This window comes from Oncorhynchus masou, chromosome 28 (genome assembly GCF_036934945.1).
Source record: "Oncorhynchus masou masou isolate Uvic2021 chromosome 28, UVic_Omas_1.1, whole genome shotgun sequence".
Classification (NCBI taxonomy): domain Eukaryota; kingdom Metazoa; phylum Chordata; class Actinopteri; order Salmoniformes; family Salmonidae; genus Oncorhynchus; species Oncorhynchus masou.
The window spans coordinates 6,150,359-6,165,130 of record NC_088239.1 but is presented as its reverse complement, the minus strand read 5'-3'; the positions used below and the strand labels follow the sequence as shown (position 1 = coordinate 6,165,130).

General features: G+C 44.0%; 1 protein-coding gene across 1 annotated transcript in view; it reads left to right on the top strand.

The window, feature by feature from the left end:
- The window catches only part of LOC135517126 (collagen alpha-1(XI) chain-like), a 172,505-nt gene extending 158,083 nt beyond the window's left edge, over window positions 1-14,422 (top strand). Inside the window, 8 exon segments of the mRNA XM_064941154.1 lie at window positions 5,256-5,309; window positions 6,121-6,228; window positions 6,950-6,985; window positions 7,128-7,161; window positions 8,979-9,091; window positions 12,287-12,355; window positions 13,148-13,381; window positions 13,573-14,422. Of these exon segments, the coding sequence (XP_064797226.1) occupies window positions 5,256-5,309; window positions 6,121-6,228; window positions 6,950-6,985; window positions 7,128-7,161; window positions 8,979-9,091; window positions 12,287-12,355; window positions 13,148-13,381; window positions 13,573-13,719 (795 nt within the window). The 3' untranslated portion in view covers window positions 13,720-14,422.
- The last annotated feature ends 350 nt before the right edge of the window (window positions 14,423-14,772 follow it).

Sequence of the window (14,772 nt, the reverse complement as noted above, 5' to 3'; positions counted from 1 at the left end):
GTGTGTTGAGCCATGGGACAAATTTTAGTGCAGGGGTAGCAGTCCTTTTTGTACCGGGTCTGTCTGTAAAGATTTGGTAAGGTAGCTGAGGCTGGACCTAGTCATGCTACACACCTCCTCAAAGGAGGTGTGTAGGGGTCGGCTGCTTGTTGCAAAAGCAAAAAGTAACAACAAGGGTTTTGTCTTTATGAATCAAATTTGATTTGTCACATACACTTTCCACCTGGCTACCCATACCCCAGTCAACTGCACTGTACCCCCACAGCAACTCGCCCAAACCTTCCCCATTTCTCCTTCTCCCAAATCCAGTCAGCTGATATTCTGAAAGAGCTGCAAAATCTGGACCCCTACAAATCAGCTGGGCTAGACCATCTGGACCCTTCCTAAAATGATCTGCCGAAATTGTTGCAACCCCTATTACGAGCCTGTTCAACCTCTCTTTTGTGTTGTCTGAGATTCCCAAAGATTGGAAAGTAGCTGCGGTCATCCCCCTCTTCAAAGGGGGGGGGGGACTCTAGACCCAATCTGCTACAGACCTATATCTATCCTACCCTGCCTTTCTAAGGTCTTCGAAAGCCAAGTCAACAAACAGATTACCGACCACTTCGAATCCCACCTCACCTTCTCGGCTTAGCAATCTGGTTTCAGAGCTGGTCTTGGGTGCACCTCAGCCACGCTCAATGTCCTAAACGATATCTTAACCGCCATCGATAAGAAACATTACTGTGCAGCCGTATTCATTGACCTGGCCAAGGCTTTCAACTGTCAATCACCACATCCTCATCGGCAGACTCGATAGCCTTGGTTTCTCAAATGATTGCCTAGCCTGGTTCACCAACTACTTCCCTGATAGAGTTCAGTGTGTCAAATCGGAGGGCCTGTTGTCTGGGCCTCTGGCAGTCTCTATGGGGGTGCCACAGGGTTGAATTCTTGGGCTGACCCTCTTCTCTGTATACATCAATGATGCCGCTCTTGCTGCTGGTGAGTCTCTGATCCACCTCTAAGCAGATGACACCATTCTGTATACTTCTGGCCCTTCTTTGGACACTGTGTTAATAACAACCCTCCAGATGAGTTTCAATGCCATACAACTCTCCTTCAGTCATCTACAAGACCCTGCTCGGTAAAGTCCCCCCTTATCTCAGCTTGTTGGTTACCATAGCAGCACCCACCTGTAGCACGCGCTCCAGCAGGTATATCTCTCTGGTCACCCCCAAAACCAATTCTTCCTTTGGCCACCTCTCCTTCCAGTTCTCTGCCAATGACTGGAACGAACTACAAAAATCACTGAAACTGGAAACATTTATCTCCCTCACTAGATTTAAGCACCAGCTGTCAGAGCAACTCACAGATTACTGCACCTGTACATAGCCCATCTATAATTTAGCCCAAATAACTACCTCTTTCCCTACTGTATTTATTCATTTATTTATTTTGCTCCTTTGCACCACATTATTTTTATTTCTACTTTGCACATTCTTCCATTGCAAATCTACCATTCCAGTGTTTTACTTGCTATATTGTATTTACTTTGCCACCATGGCCTTTTTTTGCCTTTACCTCCCTTCTCACCTCATTTGCTCACATCGTATATAGACTTGTTTATACTGTATTATTGACTGTATGTTTGTTTTACTCCACGTGTAACTCTGTGTTGTTGTATGTGTTGAACTGCTTTGCTTTATCTTGGCCAGGTCGCAATATTAAATGAGAACTTGTTCTCAACTTGCCTACCTGGTTAAATAAAGGTGAAATAATTGAAATAAATAAATAAAATAATAGACACACATGGTTAGCAGATGTTAATGCGAGTGTAGTAAAATGCTTGTGCTCTAGTTCTGACCATGCAGTAATAACCAACAAGTAATCTAACCTAACATTTTCACAACAACTACCTTATTCACACAAGTGTAAAGGAATGAATACGAATATGTACATAAAAATATATGAATGAGCGATGGCCATATGGGATAGGCAAGATGCTGTAGATGGTATAGAGTACAGTATATACATATGAGATGAGTAATGTAGGGTATGTCAACATTATATAAAGTGGCATTGTTTAAAGTGGCTAGTGATACATTTATTACATACATGTTTAATTATTAAAGTGGCTAGAGATTGAGTCAGTATGTTGTCAGCAGCCACTCAATGTTAGTGATGGCTGTTTAACAGTCTGATGGCCTTGAGATAGAAGCTGTTTTTCAGTCTCTCGGTCCCCGCTTTGATGCACCTGCACTGACCTCACCTTCTGGATGATAGCGGGGTGAACAGGCAGTGGCTTGGGTGGTTGTTGTAAATGCGCCTAACACAAGGAGAGAGAGAGGGGTTCTATTTGAGAGTCTTAGACAGGAACTCTCACAGGTAGCGCCTGAGGAGACGCTGGTGGTCGGAGGGGACTGGAACTCTCACAGGTAGTGCCTGAGGAGACGCTGGTGGTCGGAGGGGACTGGAACTGTACATTTTACAAAAGACAGACATGGGGAAGAGCCTCATTCAGTGTCAGTGGGAGTGTTAAGGGACATCATTAATCAGTTCGACCTTGTGGATGTTTGGAGAACTAAACATCCCAACCCAAGACAGTATACATGGGTGAAGGTTTTTGGGGTTAGGGTGAGTGCAGCCCGACTTGTTCTGTTTTACATGTCCAGGAATCAGAGCAATAGGCAGTTGGGCGCTATCATTCTCCCGGTGGGGTTTTCGGATCACCACATAACAATGGCTCGGCTGTCTATTTCACCAGGGCCCCGGCAGGCATCCTATTGGACGTTCAATATAAAGCTCTTACAAGATGCCACTTTTTGCTCAGGTTTCCAGACCTGTTGGGAAAGGTGGGGGCAGCGGAGAGAGTTGTATCTGAGTCAATGATGGGATGTGGGGAAAGTCCAAATTTGGCTCTTCTGTAAACAGTATATACATCTCTCTACAGCCCTCTGCAACCTCTGCATTAAGGTAAGGAACATTAGGAGCCTGGGGGAGTTTGAAGGGGTGGTAGGTACAGCCCTCTGCAACCTCTGCATTAAGGTTAGGAACATTAGGAGCCTGGGGGAGTTTGAAGGGGTGGGAGGTACAGCCCTCTGCAACCTCTGCATTAAGGTAAGGAACATTAGGAGCCTGGGGGAGTTTGAGGGGGTGGGAGGTACAGCCCTCTACAACCTCTGCATTAAGGTTAGGAGCATTAGAAGCCTGGGGGAGTTTGAGGGGGTGGGAGGTAAAGCCCTCTACAACCTCTGCATTAAGGTAAGGAACATTAGGAGCCTGGGGGAGTTTGAGGGGGTGGGAGGTACAGCCCTCTACAACCTCTGCATTAAGGTTAGGAGCATTAGAAGCCTGGGGGAGTTTGAGGGGGTGGGAGGTAAAGCCCTCTACAACCTCTGCATTAAGGTTAGGAGCATTAGAAGCCTGGGGGAGTTTGAGGGGGTGGGAGGTAAAGCCCTCTACAACCTCTGCATTAAGGTAAGGAACATTAGGAGCCTGGGGGAGTTTGAAGGGGTGGGAGGTACAGCCCTCTGCAACCTCTGCATTAAGGTTAGGAGCATTAGAAGCCTAACAGGAGTGAAGGCACATCAGTGGCAGGTGGTATGTGGGGAGGAGAGTATGGTGGGTTTTAGATGGAGGGGGCTCTACAAACCCCCAGTACCAAAGAGGTCAGGGGACCTCCAGTGGAGGGTTCTTCATGGAGCCCTGGCCACTAACAGCTGGTTGGTACGGGTTGAACCGGGAGTCGGCATGGGTGTCCTTTCTGTGTAATGAAAGAAACTGTGATTCATGTGTTTTCTGTATGCACCAGGTTAATGCCTTTAATGTCTCTGTTGGAATGTCTGTGTGAGAGGTTGGGGGTGGTTTTTAATGTTGGGATGTTTATAATGGGATAGAGGTATTTGATTAATAAGGAGAAGGCCAAATGTGTTTTGTTGAATTTTCTGTTTGCTCAGGCGAAGTTGTCTATTTGTCTAACAAGGTGGAACAGGGTCAAAGGTGGGGGGATAACAGACCCTTTACTATTTAATGGGATGGTCTCTGCGCGCCTTAGGGTGGAATTTGAGTTCTATAGAATGATAAAGTGTGGAGATGTTTCAGGAGATATGGTGTGTTCGGGGGCTGTCTGTATATCTGGAGATGATGTTTGGGATAAATGGTTGTAGAAGTGGTGACGGTGGTGTGTTGTTTTGGGTATTGTGATGTTGGTTTGTACGTGGTAGATGGAAAGGTGAGCATGGTACATGTACAGGATATACTTTGGTGTTTTATTTTTAAAGGGGGAGGGGTTAAAGGAAATGTGAAAGTTTCAGAAAAAAAAGAGTCTCTCTCTCACTCGCTTTTCTCTCTTTCTCTCTCTTTTTATAGTGCTCTCTAATTATTCTCTCTCTCTTTTCTCTCTTTCTCTCTTTTTATAGTGCTCTCTAATTATTCTCTCTCGCTTTTCTCTCTTTCTCTCTTTTTATAGTGCTCTCTAATTATTCTCTCTCTCTTTTCTCTCTTTCCCTCTTTTTATAGTGCTCTCTAATTATTCTCTCTCTCTTTTCTCTCTTTCTCTCTTTTTATAGTGCTCTCTAATTATTCTCTCTCTCTTTTCTCTCTTTCTCTCTTTTTATAGTGCTCTCTAATTATTCTCTCTCTCTTTTCTCTTTTCTCTTTCTCTCTCTCCTCTCTCTCTTCTCTCTTTTCTCTCTTTATCTCTCTTTTTATAGTGCTCTCTAATTATTCTCTCTCTCTTTTCTCTTTCTCTCTCTCCTATCTCTCCTCTCTCTTTTCTCTCTTTCTCTCTCTTTTTATAGTGCTCTCTAATTATTCTCTCTCTTTTCTCTTTCTCTCTCTCCTCTCTCTCCTCTATTTTCTCTCTCTTTTCCCTCTCTCTTTTTATAGTGCTCTCTAATTATTCTCTCTCTCTTTTCTCTCTTTCTCTCTCTTTTTATAGTGCTCTCTAATTATTCTCTCTCTCTTTTCTTTTTCTCTCTCTCCTCTCTCTCCCTTCTCTCTCTTCTCTCTTTCTTTCCCTCTCTATAGTGCTCTCTAATTATTCTCTCTAACTTTTCTCTTTTTCTCTCTCCTCTCTCTCCCTTCTCTCTCTCCTCTCTCTCCCTTCTCTCTCCCTTCTCTCTTTCTCTCTCTCTCTATAGTGCTCTCTCTCTCTCTAGTTCTCTATCTCGTTGTCTGTCTAGCTATTTATTTTTTCCTTACGTTCTTTCTCTACTGAGGAGAGATGAATTAATTGTGTAATTGATGTCTAACCATCTTTTCTCTGTGACAATTAGGGACCCCCTGGTCTCCCAGGTCTGAAGGGTGACCCCGGCACCAAGGGTGAAAAGGTGAGCCTGCCTCAATTTCCCGTCCCAAAGCATTTATTGATTTGATTTCTCCGAATCGAGAAGGGGTTGGGAGTTTAACCTGTCGTGGGTTGGAGACGATGGCCTTGAGCGTGGCTGGGATTGGACCTCCACTCATCTGAACCCTTTAACCAGCTTCTCTAGAAAGGTCAAACTAAATATTTCGATAGAGCAATACGTTTAAATTCAAATTATTCGACACAACTTGTGTTTGGAACTAAAAGTGACTCCAATTACGCAGTAAACTAAAAGTGACATTTGGAGAAATCTGGAAGCCAGTTGGAATTGAATAGGGCCGTACCACATTGCCGGCTCCATTTGATGCAGAGCGTTAGATCTGCCAGTGAATTTAAAGTCAGTAATGAAGCGCAGGACACTGCTGTTATGGCCAGCCACAAATGTTGAGAGCAGGATTGGAAGGGATTGGTTTAGAAGGACACAAGCTCTTCATTTTCATTTGTGTGGCCATTTTCCATGTTTCAGATCAATGGGACTGAAGAGGGCTCTCATATTTTCCAGACATTGTTGTTGTGGATATTGTCCTCAGTTGCGTTTAGAGAAATTCTGGGCAAGTATTTTGTCAGACGGGGAAAAAAAAAGAGTAATTTATGTGAAAATGATTTCAGATGTGTAGAATGAGTGTTCCGATTTGGTATTTTACTTGATGGAATGGTAACAGCTATAGCAGGGTTGTACTGGTGCCAGGCATGGTATTGTTTTCAACGTGTTTTTACTGTGTCATGTGTCTCAATGGTCCCAGTCCTTACTACTCTTGTTTGTTTGTGTCCTACAGGGTCATCCAGGTCTGATCGGTCTGATTGGACCCCCTGGCGAGCAGGGAGAGAAGGGAGACAGAGGCCTGCCTGGACCCCAGGGTTCTCACGGAGGCAAGGGCGACGGTGTAAGTGATTAATGACCTCATCACCTTGCCATTCGTCAATCAGGAAACAAAATGCCATTGGTCTGATTGTCTCTATGTTAGGCTTGAAAAACAGAAGAATGCTGTTCTCCATCTATATGTCTCTATGTTAGTGTTGAAAAACAGCATAATGGGGGTCTCCATCTTTCTGTCTCTATGTTAGGGTCGAAAAACAGAATAATGGGGGTCTCCGTTTTTCTGTCTCTATGTTAGGGTCGAAAAACAGAATAATGGGGGTCTCCATCTATCTGTCTCTATGTTAGTGTTGAAAAACAGAATAATGGGGGTCTCCATCTATATGTCTCTATGTTAGTGTTGAAAAACAGAATAATGGGGGTCTCCATCTTTCTGTCTCTATGTTAGGGTCGAAAAACAGAATAATGGGGGTCTCCATCTATCTAGCTGTATTACTCATGAAAATACAAGCAACTTTTCAGGGCTCATGAAAACGTTGCAAAAGGTTGCTAATGTTTCCCTTGCAATCTACCACTCGTTATCTCACTGTAGTCCACTGTCATCCCACTGTCGTCTTACTGATGTCTGGTCTCTTCTCCCCAGGGTATCAGTGGAGCTTCAGGTCCTCTCGGTCCCCCGTTTTCTCTGTTTAATTTAGAGTATAGTCTCGTAGTTAACATGTCCACGTAATGATACAACATAGTCATCTCCTCTTTACTGATCACGCCATCTTCGTTGTCTCTTCCAGGGCCCTGGAGGTCCTAAAGGAGCTAAGGGTTCATCGGTAAGTTCTGTTCAACAACTCTTTTTTATCAACTGAGAGTACTGTGACATGGGTAATATGCTAATGCTATGCTAATTCTGGCCATTTTGTTTATCTAGACAAGGAAGCCGTTAACTGTGAATGCTGTTTGCTCATTTTGTAGGGATGCCATTGGAGTGTATATGGTATATTTGCAGGTAGTGTATTGCAGTGGTGAATTTGAATAGCACTGAGAACAAGACCTCATTGCGGTTATACCTAACATTAACAGACCTCATTGAGGTTACGCCTAACATTAACAGATCTCAGTGAGGTTATACCTAACATTAACAGGCCTCAGTGAGGTTACGCCTAACATTAACAGGCCTCATTGAGGTTACACCTAACATTAACAGACCTCATTGAGGTTATACCTAACATTAACAGGCCTCAGTGAGGTTAAAGCTAACATTAACAGACCTCATTGAGGTTACGCCTAACATTAACAGATCTCAGTGAGGTTACGCCTAACATTAACAGGCCTCAGTGAGGTTAAACCTGACATTAACAGACCTCATTGAGGTTACACCTAACATTAACAGACCTCATTGAGGTTACACCGAACATTAACAGACCTCAGTGAGGTTAAACCTGACATTAACAGACCTCAGTGAGGTTAAACCTGACATTAACAGACCTCAGTGAGGTTATACCGAACATTAACAGACCTCATTGAGGTTACACCTAACATTAACAGACCTCATTGAGGTTAAACCTGACATTAACAGACCTCAGTGAGGTTAAACCTGACATTAACAGACCTCAGTGAGGTTATACCGAACATTAACAGACCTCATTGAGGTTACACCGAACATTAACAGACCTCATTGAGGTTACACCTAACATTAACAGACCTCATTGAGGTTACACCTAACATTAACAGACCTCATTGAGGTTACACCGAACATTAACAGACCTCATTGAGGTTATACCTAACATTAACAGACCTCATTGAGGTTACACCTAACATTAACAGGCCTCATTGAGGAACTTTTGAGGTTTGTTTTTGCCAAACTTTATACAGAGAAATGTCAGGTCATTCTTTGACCTTTTTTAAGGTTTATTTTTCATTTATTTTTTAAAACTTGTATTTACTCAGGGAACCCATTGAGACCAAGGTCTCATTTACTCCCAACTATGAATAATTCAGATGTATCATAGTTAGACAGAAAGTCAGACAATTTTCTAAGAGCAATTGAGAGGGCCACAGGATGACGACAAACTCCCACTGACGTTAGTTGGGCATTATTACCCAAGGCCCAGATTTATGACTAGACATTCACAGAGGTGGTAATTCATGCAGTAACATTCACATTTTTCTTCATGAATATGGTGACACCCTCACCTCTGTCAGATCTGCAGTATTACACATTATATTCATTCAGACACACCAGTGTCTGCCACAGACTTGTTTAACCAAGTCTCAGTAATTATCAAAATGTCCGTTTTAGTTTGAGAAGTCAGAACTACAATAATATCCATTTTCTTAATCAAACTTCTGACATTTTACATGAATCAGTCCATGGCCACAGCTGTGGGATTTCAGATCAGACGGCGTCTCCAACACAAACATGCTATGATCAGTAGGTAACCCTCTATATGAAATAGCCATGGGGTTGTCTTGAAATGATACGGTATACTGTAAATACAAGATCACTTACACCTGTACCATTTGGTCTATGGCTGGAACGAGGACGTGGATGAATACGAGACGCAAGGAGGGTTACCTGTTTTGGCCAAGGACTGATATCATATCACTTAGTACCTTTTTAAATGTTTCCACTGGATGTTAGAAGATCTGTTGTTGCTAAACATATGAACATATTATTTTTTTATATCTGTCAGATGTCATAGAACAATTAAACGATTTAGTGACATTTTGTAGTTTTTAGTTTTCAGTTGTCGGTGGAACCTTAGAACGAGAGAGAACTAGAGATTCGGGTATTTTATTGTGTCATTGGGTTTTGTTCCACAGGCGGGTACTGGATAGATCCTAACCAGGGATGTTCAGGGGACTCGTTCTCTGTCCACTGTAACTTCACAGCTGGAGGAGAGACCTGCATCTTCCCAGATAAGAAGTTCAGTGGAGTGAGTGGCGTTTCATTTCCCCCAAGAGGACGACACACACACAAACACACACACACACACACACACACACACACACACACACACACACACACACACACACACACACACACACACACACACACACACACACACACACACACACACACACACACACACAGACACCTGCTCATGCTATGAAGTTAAGCATAGAGTCAAGCCATAGTCTTCTTCAATTCTAGATAATGTTCTGATAGGATCATTCGTACATGTACACATTACCTCAATTACCTCAACCAACCCGTGCCCCCGCACATTGACTCTGTACCGGTACCCCCTGTATATAGCCTCCACATTGACTCTGTACCGGTACCCCCTGTATATAGCCTCCACATTGACTCTGTACCGGTACCCCCTGTATATAGTCTCCACATTGACTCTGTACCGGTACCCCCTGTATATAGCCTCCACATTGACTCTGTACCGGTACCCCCTGTATATAGCCTCCACATTGACTCTGTACCGGTACCCCCCTGTATATAGCCTCCACATTGTACCGGTACACCCTGTATATAGCCTCCACATTGACTCTGTACCGGTACCCCCCTGTATATAGCCTCCACATTGTACCGGTACACCCTGTATATAGCCTCCACATTGACTCTGTACCGGTACCCCCTGTATATAGCCTCCACATTGACTCTGTACCGGTACCCCCCTGTATATAGCCTCCACATTGACTCTGTACCGGTACACCCTGTATATAGACTCCACATTGACTCTGTACCGGTACACCCTGTATATAGCCTCCACATTGACTCTCTACCGGTACCCCCTGTATATAGCCTCCACATTGACTCTGTACCGGTACCCCCTGTATATAGCCTCCACATTGACTCTGTACCGGTACCCCCTGTATATAGCCTCCACATTGTACCGGTACCCCCTGTATATAGCCTCCACATTGACTCTGTACCGGTACCCCCTGTATATAGCCTCCACATTGACTCTGTACCGGTACACCCTGTATATAGACTCCACATTGACTCTGTACCGGTACACCCTGTATATAGCCTCCACATTGACTCTCTACCGGTACCCCCTGTATATAGCCTCCACATTGACTCTGTACCGGTACCCCCTGTATATAGCCTCCACATTGACTCTGTACCGGTACCCCCTGTATATAGCCTCCACATTGACTCTGTACCGGTACCCCCTGTATATAGCCTCCACATTGACTCTGTACCGGTACCCCCTGTATATAGCCTCCACATTGACTCTGTACCGGTACCCCCTGTATATAGACTCCACATTGACTCTGTACCGGTACACCCTGTATATAGCCTCCACATTGACTCTGTACCGGTACACCCTGTATATAGCCTCCACATTGACTCTGTACCGGTACCCCCTGTATATAGCCTCCACATTGACTCTGTACCGGTACCCCCTGTATATAGCCTCCACATTGACTCTGTACCGGTACCCCCTGTATATAGCCTCCACATTGTACCGGTACACCCTGTATATAGCCTCCACATTGACTCTGTACCGGTACCCCCCTGTATATAGCCTCCACATTGTACCGGTACACCCTGTATATAGCCTCCACATTGACTCTGTACCGGTACCCCCCTGTATATAGCCTCCACATTGTACCGGTACACCCTGTATATAGCCTCCACATTGACTCTGTACCGGTACCCCCCTGTATATAGCCTCCACATTGACTCTGTACCGGTACCCCCTGTATATAGCCTCCACATTGACTCTGTACCGGTACCCCCTGTATATAGCCTCCACATTGACTCTGTACCGGTACCCCCTGTATATAGTCTCCACATTGACTCTGTACCGGTACCCCCTGTATATAGTCTCCACATTGACTCTGTACCGGTACCCCCTGTATATAGCCTCCACATTGACTCTGTACCGGTACCCCCTGTATATAGCCTCCACATTGACTCTGTACCGGTACCCCCTGTATATAGTCTCCACATTGACTCTGTACCGGTACCCCCTGTATTTAGCCTCGCTACTGTTATTTTACTGCTCTTTTATTATTTGTTACTTAAAACAAAAAAAATGCTCATCTATTTTTTACTTCACACATTTTTCTTCTTAACTTCTTAAAGCATTTTTGGTTCAGGGCTTGTAAGTAAAGCATTTCACTGTACGGTCTGTTGTATTCGATGCATGTGACAAATACAGTTTGATTTGATTCGTGCTAGTGAGGGTTATGGGACTGCGAGATTCATGTTTGGGGATGTTTGATGGGTTCACCGCTCGGTCATTTACATTAAAACCTAACCTGTTTTGGTGATAGGCAGTGTAGCCTAGTGGTTAGAGCATTAGACTAGTAACCAAAAGGTTGCAAGTTCAAATCCCCGAGTTGACAAGGTACAAAATCGTTCTGCCCCTGAACAGGCAGTTAACCCACTGTTCCTAGGCCGTCATTGAAAATAAGAATTTGTTCTTAACTGACTTGCCTAGTTAAATAAAGGTAAAAAAAAAAAATAGTGGATTTGACATTTACATTACAACCTAACTTGTTTTGGTGATAGTGGATTTGACATTTACATTAAAACCTAACTTGTTTTGGTGATAGTGAATCTGACATTTACATTAAAACCTAACTTGTTTTGGTGATAGTGGATTTGACATTTACATTAAAACCTAACTTGTTTTGGTGATTGTGAATTTGACATTTACATTAAAACCTAACTTGTTTTGGAGATAGCCTTGTGGATTTGACATTTACATTAAAACCTAACTTGTTTTGGTGATAGTGAATCTGACATTTACATTAAAACCTAACTTGTTTTGGTGATAGTGAATCTGACATTTACATTAAAACCTAACTTGTTTTGGAGATAGCCTTGTGGATTTGCCATTTACATTCATACTGTATCTCTGTGAAATGAAATGCAAAGTCATGAAGAAAAATGGATGCGTTGAACTAAAGGGTTGGAATTGACATTGGTAATTGTCAAGACAATCAATATAGACAAACTGTATGAGCAGATAAAAACTGATATACACATTTTTTTATTGAATTACTATACATACTGTAGTGATTGTCCTATATGTTAAGATCTGAGGGAAGGGGTATCTAGCTGTATATTACACAACTTTTGATGGAACAAAACTAAACCTAATTCCAGGAACCAAGTGTTCTTCTAAGTACCGAAGCGTTTCATTTGTTTGGCTCCGTAGGTCAGAATATCTTCATGGCCCAAAGAACTTCCAGGGTCGTGGTTCAGTGAATTTGAGCATGGTGCAATAGTAAGTACTTCCCTCAACTCAACATTTTCATCTTCCACTGTTCTCTTCTTAAAAGAAATGTCTCCTCTTCACAATACTAAACTAAAATTATTTATCAGGCTCCCACTTGGCCATCTCTCTGCCTTCTGTGTGTCAGTACAGAGGTTCTTCAGAAGTAGCATTTGAGATAGAAGACAGAGAGAGAGAGAGAGAAAATTGTCTCTGGAAGTGACCCCCACTTTTCTAGCCACCAAGGAATCCAGACCTCTCATATAAGACCTCTCACCAGCCCCCCCCCCCCCCCCATACAGTCTGGGATTGACGAAGGATGAGGAGGAAAATATGATTTTCTATTGCTTTGAGACTCAGTTTGGCCCATTGCCTGAGAGAGAGATCGTATAACTGACACTGACAGCATGTTGTTGAAGAAGAGTATCAGAGGGAACCTTTGATTCAGCAAACAAATGAAAAGAAGGGTGCTCAACAACAATGACAAAAAAAAATCTAAAAACTTCCAAAAGGACTAATTCGAGCCAGAAGTGGAGGAGGAAGGAGTCAGCTTGACTTCCTGTACAATGGAGTAAATTGAGTTAAAATAAAAAATAAAAAATGTATTTTATTTTTTTAGTGTTCCAACTCCTTTCTGCCTTGAATGAGTATTTTTGGAGAAAAAAATTGTTAGCCTTTCTCATGTTTTATAAGAACTCTTGGGATAAAACACTTCTAAGCAGTATATTATGTCCAATCCCATGTTTCATTTCTAACCTCTCAATCTATTTTCTGTTTTCTCTCACACCCTCCTCCAATGAACAGTTTTCATACGTTGACGCAGCCGGTAACACAGTAAGTGATGTTCAGATGACCTTCCTGAAACTACTGACTGCCTCTGCCAGGCAGAGCTTCACCTACAGCTGCCACCAGTCTGTGGTGTGGCACGACGAGACCACCGACAGCTACGACAAGGCGCTGCGATTCCTGGGATCCAACGATGAGGAGATGTCCTACGACAGTAACCCTTATGTCAGGGCCCTCGTAGACGGATGCGCGGTAAGGGCTGCCCATCGATACTGCCTGTCTGTAATAGTGATTGTTCAAGTACATTTGGGAAAGTCTCGCAAGTATGTAAAATGTTCCCATTGGTTGTTTTGTTGGACTTGTTTTATATCTCCAATGAGGTTGTGTCTGACGGCTGAAAGCACAATGTTTAATAGTTTTTTCCCCCCATTCTCTCTGTCCAGTCGAGGAAGGGCTACGGCAAGACTGTGATGGAGATTAATACTCCCAAGATCGATCAGGTTCCCATCATTGATGTCATGTTGAATGACTTTGGAGATGCCAGCCAGAAGTTTGGATTTGAAGTGGGTCCAGTCTGCTTCCTTGGCTAACTGCTTCCCTGGCTAACTGCTTCTCTGGCTAACTGCTTCCCTGGCTAACTGCTTCCCTGGCTAACTGCTTCCCTGGCTCACATTTAAAAAAACACTTGGCGGGGTCAGCAAAAAGGTCAAGACATTTTGGATATAAACAACCAGCCCCCCAACCCAGACCAGCAACCCAGCCCAGCAACCAAACCCCCCAACCCAGCCCCCTAAACCAGACCAGCAACCCAGCCCAGCAACCAAACCCCCAACCCAGACCAGCAACCAAACCCCCCAACCCAGACCAGCAACCAAACCCCCCAACCCAGCCCCCCAACCCAACCCAGACCAGCAACCCAGCCCCCCAACCCAGATCAGCAACCAAACCCCCCAACCCAGCCCCACCACCCAGACCAGCAACCAAGCCCAGCAACCAACCCCCCAACCCAGACCAGCAACCCAGCCCAGCAACCAAACCCCCCAACCCAGCCCCCCAACCCAGACCAGCAACCAAACCCCCTAACCCAGCCCCCCAACCCAGACCAGCAACCAAACCCCCCAACCCAGAACAGCAACCAAACTTACCTGTTTCCATACCACCTAACCCCAGTACCCAGCCCCCTCACCTGTTTCCATACCACCTAGCCTGGGTACCCAACCCCCTCACCTGTTTCCATACCACCTAACCCCAGTACCCCGCCCCCTAACCTGTTTCCATAGAATAAGAGTGAAGACATCAAAACTATGAAATTACACATATGGAATGATGTAGCAAACAAAAGAGTGTTAAACAAATCAAAATCTATTTTATATTTGAGATTCTACAAAGTGGCCACCCGTTGTCTTGATGGCAGCTTTGCACACTCTTGGCATTCTCTCAACCAGCTTCACCTGGAATGTTTTTCCAACAGTCTTGAAGGGAGTTCCCACATATGCTGAGCACTTGGCGGCTGCTTTTCTTTCACTCTGCAGTCCAACTCATCCCAAACCATCTCAATTGGGTTGAGGATATATGATTGTGCAAGTCAGGTCATCTGATGCAGCACTCCATCACTCTCCCTGGTCAAAGAGCCATTACACAGC